The 9569-nt window shown below is 34.7% G+C and overlaps 1 protein-coding gene across 1 annotated transcript; it reads right to left on the bottom strand.

The window, feature by feature from the left end:
• Positions 1-3206: 3206 nt before the first annotated feature.
• On the bottom strand, positions 3207-4809 carry LOC128205078 (kielin/chordin-like protein). Its single transcript, XM_052906493.1, has 3 exons — positions 4551-4809; positions 3957-4097; positions 3207-3347 (listed from the first exon to the last, which is right to left on the bottom strand). The coding sequence occupies exons 1-3, from the start codon at positions 4792-4794 to the stop codon at positions 3235-3237; spliced, it is 498 nt and encodes a 165-aa protein (XP_052762453.1). The 5' UTR covers positions 4795-4809; the 3' UTR covers positions 3207-3234.
• Between the last annotated feature and the right edge of the window lie 4760 nt (positions 4810-9569).

The following is a 9569-nucleotide window of genomic DNA, read 5'->3' as shown; positions in this document are numbered from 1 at the left end:
TTACAATTCTCTATACACAGTTAAAATACCATTTCCGAATACATTTCCTTACCATAATTGTAAATATTCGTCTATAAGACGTTTTGAAAACACATATAACATGGATTTCCTAAATCTGTGCATCATCACACCATACATAACATATAATAAAAATCATATTGTGTTAGTAGGTTCTTAGCATTATTTGACCAGTTTGATTAATCATAATCAATATCTAACATAGCATCTTCTATGACCGATTGATTATTATCAATTTTCTTAAGTTTAAACCATTATTTTAAAATGCGTACGTATCTATTCAAAATGTGTATGTAACGGGTATCTCCAAAGTCAGCAGCGATTGAAGTTGATTGTCTACCATCAAGTGCAGCTTTGCAAAATTCCACGTGTATTTATTTTCAACTTTGTAGATTTTGTAAATCCCCATATTTCTACCCCGTATGTTGTATTAAACCTAGGTTTATAATCACGTTTTTATTTAATTTCACGACAATCTGTTCAGTGATTTTACACCCTTACCATACAAAGTTATGATATTAAGATTAAAGTAACCAGTGCAATTCATTGTAACACCTAAATAGTTAAAATCGTTAACAACTGCCGCTTGCTCGTTTCCATATACCCAGTTCTCATTCCGTTTTTTACCACCGAAACATTTTTTCATTTTTTTTCTATTAGCAATGTTTTACTCTAAACCCAAACTATTGCAGTAATTATGGAATCTATCTAGTGAGATTTGTACATTTTATTGGCTTTCGCTACGTACAAGCATAACATCGGCAAATAATTATAAAATGAAACATATATCCTGCAATGCTAATCCACAATCATTTCTATTTTGTAAATATATTTTCAAGTGTTAAACGAATAGCGAAAACATTACCGTAATGTACATTCGACATTTTGAAGATCTTAATCACCTACCGGGCTGATCACATGTAGCCCCCTTGACACTTATTTCCACACAGAATACCCCAGTAAACATGAATGCATCCTCTTAGACATTACACATTGCTTGCTTCAACATTCATTATCGATGCATGTTGCACTACACCTAGTGTTGCATATCTGCCCAGAATATATAGGAGAGCAGAGCATTGAATGCATGTTCCATTTCTAATACAAATACCGCCAATGTATCCGCTAGGCCATATCGTGTTTAGTTTCCCCATAGTATCCAGTTAAACATTCGGTGCAAAAGGAACCAACATATCTTAGGCGACAATTGCAACTACCATCGCCTTTACTATTACCATCCTGACATTATTGGTGCCCAATTGTTTTACAGAAGTTACCCCTACCGTAGAATCCCGTTTTGCAAGACTCACACCCATTGTTATACGTGCCTTACTTATCAAAATTTACTGTAATGGAAAATTGTGACTAAAAACGTGCTTCCTTTTACCACGCATCAAAACGCTGCTTATTAGTTTGTCTAGACAGTATTTTATTTCCATAATAAACAGTTCAATCGAGCTACAGAAACTGCTATTGTGTTTGTTTCATGTTCCGAATTATCTCCATTTCAGTAAGTATATAACCGACTTTGTACGGTCTTAACATTCCGGTTAATGAAAATTGGTTGCATCATCCGCTACACGTGTCAAAAACCCCCAATAAGCACGAAGAGATGTATTTGGTAGGTTTTTAACAATGGTTTGTAGACGTTGAGAAATGTTTCGTAGATTTTGAGATGTGTTCTGTATATTTGTAAACGTGTTTGGTAGATTTTGTTTTAATTCTGTGTCCGGCACAGAAGTAAAGCATTCTTCAGATACTGAACTTGTCCTATTTAATCCGAAGGATGCGCATTCAGATAGATATGTTAATTTTGATATTCGTAAGTTCCTTTTTTTCTGTTATTTCTACCCGAAATATATGTAAGGAATACAAATATAACTGAGTACTAAGATGTACGTTTACTATCATTTTCTCTGACTTGGTTAAATAAAATACCGTCACAGAGACTATGAAAAAACTATTAATACTGTCAATCCTGACATTCCATTCAGCATAAATATACAAACACCAGAATGAACAGTGTTAAAAACCGGAAGAACTCATTTAGACTAGATTGACAAAGCTGTGCAGATGATATGCATCTAAGAAGAGTTCTTAAAATTATTTCCGTTAACAAAAAGAGTGATATTATACTTTTTAATAAAGTATAATAACATTATACTTGTTTCAACCCAAGTTTGATATTAAAGAATAACTCTACTTTATTTTTCGCCAAAAATAAAAAGGTCTCCGCGCACCCCGAGTTTTCGACTGCTTGAGTGGTTAGTCGTTGCGCGGAAGGATATTGGCGGGAATACAAGAGGTGTTCATGGAATTTAAGAAGGGTAAAGGTTTGCCAATCCATGCTTTTATTTGGCTACGATATCATTTATTTAGTCACCTGCCTGCGATCGTTTTGAGGATTCAATACGCAATTTAAAAATGCATAGGAAGATGTCTCACTAAATGAATGAATCTCAACCCCTAAGAGATATTACATTACAATTAAGGACTTTGTTTTCGCATTTCAATACTTATGTGAAAAACTACAGAAACAGGCTCAGTAGCCAAAATTTAAACATAAACATTTTGGTGTGCTTACCAATAGCAGTTCATAAATAAGAATGGACAGTTTTTATCAACATGAATATACTTTTGATGTTGCTATTTACGTTAGTTTTGATTATTGCCTGTCATCGGTTGCCTTACTTTTTCATAAGCAATACTTTGGTGTAAGCTTAGGGTACGACTTTTCTGAGCAATTTACGTTTGATAACAGGGCTAAAGCTTTGTGTCTGGTTTTAACTCTGATCTAGCGTATCATGGTAACGGGTCTGAAGTTTGACTGTCATTAAGCGTAACATTGTGTTTCTGGTCGATTTGAATGAAATATTGATCTTATATAAACACATGACAGCAACTTGGCATGCCGAAGAAACTTAAATAGATATTGTTGAGGAAGCGAGGGGAATAGGTGAGTTTACTTTTAATAAAGCAACTTTATTGTTCAGTAAAAGAACCTGCTTAAATTTACATATTACAAATAGTCAATACATCCTCAGCCAATATCGGGTTTCATCTTATTAACATTGCATTAGCAATAAACTTGCGAGATGAAAGGAATACTCATATATCCTAGCCTTTCAACGCTTTCAGCGCTTTTATTTTTGGTATGCAAATAGTGCAACGACCAACAGAACTATTAGTGGTTTCAGCCACATGTATTCAAATTGTTTAGATACAATTGACATAACCAGGCGGTGTGATACACGTGCAGTTCTTGCCGTCGATGATTTGCCAATGGTTATAAGAAATCACGTGACCGTCTGGGGCGCTGCAGTTAGGACCTGGAGTATATAGAGTGTCTTCTAATGCTATATTTATATCAGTATCAATGTACAAAGCTTCATTATAAAGTGATTTAACATTTTCAAAAGTTGCTCTTAGCCCAAACATGGTACTGTTGTGCACCTAGCATTTTGGCTAAATTATTGCCTTTGAATGGACATCTGCATAAAGGTATAAATTTGTTAGGTTGTCCACAAGATATCCTTTGGTAAGTTGACTTATTTAAACGATTTGATTGGTAAGTAGTTACTACTGTATATATAAATAACCGAAAACGTATCCAGGTTTAATACAACTGGTTACAGTTATGATGAATGTTTATTGGATTGCCTGTAGAGAAGCGATCTCATTAAAACCCGAGACCGCTTCACAGCGTAATGAAATGAATCAAACATGACGATATGATTTGAATGAGATAAGCAGAGCATGGTTCTATACGTTTTCACAAAGATGCCGCGTCATTAAGCAGTCGGTGCAAATTTACAGAACAAAACAGAACAGGACATGTTTTATTTCACATAAACTTCATAGTGTTTAAGGATACATTTAAACGTATTTTAAACAATACGTGAGTTCGCGAGAAGTTGCGATTGGTCATTAATGTTTACCGTTAGGACATGAAGGGCAGCACTCCCCTTGTTTGATCCTCCCGTCAACGCACGGGATTTGGGCACAGGGTATCGGGAAACAGTAGTGGACACCGGCCTGGGTGCAGTTGTAGGGGCAAGGGTTTCCCATTGGATCATCAGCTGGTAAAAAACAAAAAACGGCATATGAGTACTAGTACATATAAACAGTCTGCAAGGAAAGTCCTTCAAAAGCACGAGTTAATTCAACGTTTGCAAAGTATGAAAACAGCAGTGTCTTTTCAGTGCCAATAATAGTAGGAGCAACGTTGGATGCCGACATCCGACCAATTAAAGCGACGTTGGTTATCATTCAATCATTCCTTTGAGCAATCAAGGGTTTTTATTTCGTCCATAAATTAAAGCACATTCGTGTCGTTTTATGTTTTCTTTAATAGTTTCTTTTTGTTTTATTGTTTTCACATTTTGTGCTTATGTCATGTATCATTGGTGACATTGTCAATAGTTTATATTGTGATACATGATGTTTCGTGTAAATAAACTGTTTTATTGTAAATGCTAACGAAAACAAACACTTGTGCCTGTATATTAATAATAAAGCATCAGCTTACTTACCTGCTGGGCCAGAAGGACAGTGAGCACAGCAGTCTCCTTTCCTGTGTACCAGCTGTACAGCACAAGGCTCCAGCGGACATGGGATGTGTCCGCAGAACACCATTCCATTGTACGTGCAGTTGAAATCACCCGCGCACGTCTCACCTAGCAACATACCCCTGACGTCATAACACGCATAGAACGCTAAAAGCAAATAAATTACAGCAAAAGAATGTCCAGTTTCCATTTTCAACGAGTAATACATTTGTGAGTTATTTCAAAATTGTACAGGACAGTCTTATCATGTAGGTCAAACAATTGGACGATTGGACTGAATTTTAAACGCGACTCTGCTTAGCGAATAACATTCTAAACTCCTACGTAAATTCTTAAGTTTATATGACTTGCTTTTTTGACATGTTTTCCCCTTTCAGACAAAATTCTAGAAGAAGAAAAATGATAATTATAATAATTGTAATAATAATAATAAGAAGAAGAAGAATGAGAAGAAGAAGAAGAAGAAGAAGAAGAAGAAGAAGAAGAAGAAGAAGAAGAAGAAGAAGAAGAAGAAGAAGAAGAAGAAGAAGAAGAAGAAGAAGAAGAAGAAGAAGAAGAAGAAAAAGAATGATAATTAAAATAAAAAATAAAATAATAATAATAATAATAATAATATTTACTACAAGCTATTAAGCCTTCACTTAACAATATATGTTAAGATGATAAGAACTACGAATAAAACTATTAAAACGATGTTACAAAAGCTATTAAGAAATATTTTAAGAGCTACTAAGAACTACTAAAAACGATATTTATATTATAAATGCTACTAAGAACTAACTACTAAGAACGATATTACAAGAGCTACTAAGACTACCAAGAACGATATTACAGGAGCTACTAAGAACTACTTAGAATGATATTACAAGAGCTACTAAGAACTACTAAATATGATATTACAAGAGCTACTTAGAACTACTAAATATGTTATTACAAGAGCTACTAAGAACAACCAAGAACGATATTACAAGAGCTACTCAGAACAACCAAGAACGATATTACAAGAGCTACTAAGAACTACTAAAAACGATATTACAAGAGCTACTAAGAACTACCAAGACCGATATTACAAGTACAAGAGCTACTCAGAACAACCAAGAACGATATTACAAGAGCTACTAAGAACTACTAAAAACGATATTACAAGAGCTACTAAGAACTACCAAGACCGATATTACAAGAGCTACTAAGAACTACCAAGAACGATATTACAAGAGCTACTAAGAACTACTAAAACGATATTACAATAGCTACTAAGAACTACCAAGACCGATATTACAAGAGCTACTAAGAACTACCAAGACCGATATTACAAGAGCTACTAAGAACTACTAAAAACGATATTACAAGAGCTACTAAGAACTACTAAAACGATATTACAAGAGCTACTTAGAACTTCCAATAACGGTATTACAACAGCTGCTAAGAACTACCAGGAACAATAGACTAAGAGCTACTATTAACTTGTAGAATCTATATTCAAAGAGCAAGTTACCAATAACAACTAAGAATACTACTTCACAAGAGCTACTAAGAACTACTTAAAACGATATTACAAGAGCTATTAAGAACTACTAAACTTATATTACAAGAGCTACACAGAACTACCAAAAAACGATATTACAAGAACTACTAAGAACTACCAAGAACGATATTACAAGAGCTACCAAGAACGAAATTACAAGAGCTACTAAGAACTACTAAAAACGATATTACAAAGCCTACTATGAACTTGTTTGATCAATATTCAAAGAGCTAGCTACCAAGAACTACGAAGAACAGTATTTTACAAGAGCTACTAAGAACTATTGAGAGCTACTAAGAACTACTTAGAATAGTATTTCAAGGGCTACTAAGAACTACTAAAAGCGATTTTAGAATATCTGGCTTCCAGGAACTACTAAGAACTATATTTTACAAGAGCTACTAAGAACTACTCAGATCTACTTTAAAGCACTTTGAGCTATTATATTAGCTACTTTAAACTACTAGCAGTGATATATATTCTGACCTTTAAGACAGGGTCCTTAATTTAACTTTTAAACTTTGACCAATTTGACCCTATCCGCTGCATTTTTAAAAACACCTTTTTATTGTCACTGTTTTCTGCCTAACACGATCATTTTTCAGTTCTAATCACCCTTTACTGATCAATATTCAATTTTTCGACTCATTAACATATCATAGTACAAATAATTATAAAATGTCTTATTATTATCATTATTATCGACATCATCGTCCGCGTCGTCAGAAGGGAGGATTGGACAAGATTGAACAGGTTGAATAACTAGGGTAATAGGAGAGGACTTAGATAGAAAAGAGGATGAGAGAGAGAGAGTCACAGAGAGAGGGTGGTGGTGAAGATAGAAGAGGAGAATATGGGAGGGGAAGAATGGATCAGAAGTGGGGGAAGGAATGACATAGGAGGGAAGAATGGTGTCAAAATAAATAAGGATATACAGGGTACCAAACTGGGGTAAGATGGGACAGGAGATGACTTTAGAAGAGATGGCGGGAGAGAGAGAGAGAGAGAGAGAGAGAGAGAGAGAGAGAGAGAGAGAGAGAGAATGGGGGAGGCTAAAGATAGAGGAGAGTAGTAGAGAAGAAGGGGAAAGTAAATGAAGAAAGAATGGATCAGAACAGGAGAAGAGGGTTAAGCATTGGGGTAAGATGAAAAAGAGTAGAAGACGAGAGGTGAAAAATTCAAGATAGAAGAGGGGAAGAAATGAAAGGATTGCAGAGGATGAGACGAAGGGGGATAGAAGAAAAGTATTAGAGTGAAATGAAGTAAAGGAGGGAGATAAAAAATTAAAGCAGAGCTTAGAGACAGGGTTAGGAGAAAAAAGGGATGAGAGACGAAAGATGATAAAGGGGAGAAGTAATGGTAAGTTCTCGTAACATGCGCGACCACATACGCATGTACGATGGTGACTCGGAGAGTCAGTGGAAAGATAGAAAGGAAGACAGATCTCGTACCATGCACGACCACACGTACGAGTGGTGGCTGTGAGAGCCAGGCTCGGAAACCAGCACCGCTAGTTCCCGCATAAATTCATCCAAGATTTGAAATCCTTGGAGATTGTGTCATATTATATTTTAGAGGTTTAAATGGCAGATTTCTTTATCCATTTCCGTGAAAATGCTATTTGTATAAATGTTTGCAGTGGTGACTAGAAAACCTACATGTTATAATACCATATTTTAAGAATTATATTCTTGGGCGATAATTCTTTAAAATTGAAGATTTTGTCCTATTTTAGCGATTTAGTATTACTTTTTATGCCTTCCGGTTTCGTGTTCTTCAGTCTATTTAGATCATTGATAAACTTTATAAATAATCTATAGATATACGTTATATTATAATAACAATGCTTTACTGCAGCGCATTGGGCCATTACAATAAAAGGTGCAAACAATGTTCATGAATGAAATAAAGTGTGAAACTGCAGATCGGTAGTACGTGTTAAACTAATGGTTCTACAACAAGTTTGGGTATGGCTCTTGAAATATGAATAGTGTTTTTTATTGGATGAGTGAACTTCACAAAAAAATGTATTCAACTAGACGACATGATTTTGTTGTGTGTGTGTGGGGGGGTGCGTGCGTGTGTGTGTATGTGTTTTTTTGTAATAACTTTGATATAATTTCTGCTTTGTATTAATAGCGGTTAGCATTACGATTGGCGTAGAAACGCCCATTAATTCTTCTTAAACTAAGTATCTGTAACATGAATTTATATGATACCGATTCAATATTGTTGTTGAGATTATAAAGGTCTGTCCGCACCATATAATGCTTGACCCAGTCACATCCCCAAGTGTGACTTAAACAAACGTTTGAAGCCAAAGGGGGAGTTTCGCCCCAAGGTCCTGCTCACATCTCGTATTCGTGTTGCAACCTTGTCGAAATTTTTTGCCTTAAAATGTTCAAGTAGGCTAACGTTTTCATCGATTAATCATTATTTCATAATGTATTCCATACATAAAACAACTCTTCAAAGAAAGAAAAAATACAGGTCTTATTAATCAGTATTTGGTTACAATTTAATATTACATCCTTACATGTACATATGTCAGGAAAATATAGTCTGAACATTGAAACATACAAACTATAGAGGACTCGGCATTGAAGGGGAAGAAATAAGCCAAATTTATGAAGAAAAAAATGAAATGTATACATTTCTGCGATGGTCTCTTAAAGTAAAAACTTTAAAAAATGCATCTTTTTTTTTTCTTTCATTTATTAAGCTTAAAAATATGCATAACATATGGGGGAATATTTTGTGCACTGTGATTTTGTTCGTGTCTGAAGTTCAGTTGTTCGTTGCTGATATCCCTCGCGCTTTTAAATACGAATTTCAAAGTACATAACCTGATGAAATCATGTTTACTTTAACACTCCAACTTATGAATTACACAACATATACAGAAGAAGTCATAGCAATAGAATAATATATTTGCAGCTTATTTTTGACGCTTATTACAACAGGTCCTTTAAATTCATGTTTACATGTATGTCTGTATGATTATGCCTTGAACGATACCCCTTATTTTGAACAATCAGACATTGCCAACTTTGGAGCTTATCAGGGTAACGACGGTTTCTATCGATTTCTCCTCTCAGTGCAATAGTAGCGTTAAGATACGCTAGTTTAGCTTTTATTTATCTACTGGACGCAGTGTAAGATTAAGGCAGATAAGAAATACAGAATTTATGAGGGTCATAAAGTTGACCCGTCCTTTTATTATAAGTTGCGATAGAAAATTTCAGTTTTGGACGAATTTAGATTTAGCCATAATTAGGTAGTGCTGTGTCTTTTTGTTGAAGTCTATATTTGATCGTTTATCAAGACATTTAATTGGGGACATTTCCACACCTCTATTCTAACAGTTTGGTATTTTTTTCTAATAGCATTGTAACACAAAATGTGAAATTTCGGAAAGGAACAGCTTAAATGAAATATTAATTGTAGTTGCTATCATT

This window comes from Mya arenaria, chromosome 10, assembly GCF_026914265.1.
Source record: "Mya arenaria isolate MELC-2E11 chromosome 10, ASM2691426v1".
Lineage (NCBI taxonomy): Eukaryota > Metazoa > Mollusca > Bivalvia > Myida > Myidae > Mya > Mya arenaria.
Note: the sequence above shows the minus strand (reverse complement) of the source record. Positions and strands in the feature narration are given on the sequence as shown.

Excerpts from the sequence above, each read along its gene's own strand:
- LOC128205078 (XM_052906493.1), bottom strand. The coding sequence starts at position 4,794 with ATGTATTACTCGTTGAAAATGGAAACTGGACATTCTTTTGCTGTAATT. Across the intron at positions 4,098-4,550 it reads CTGTCCTTCTGGCCCAGCAG|CTGATGATCCAATGGGAAAC; the intron begins GTAAGTAAGCTG and ends GTTTTTTACCAG. Across the intron at positions 3,348-3,956 it reads CTGCCCTTCATGTCCTAACG|GTCCTAACTGCAGCGCCCCA; the intron begins GTAAACATTAAT and ends TATATACTCCAG.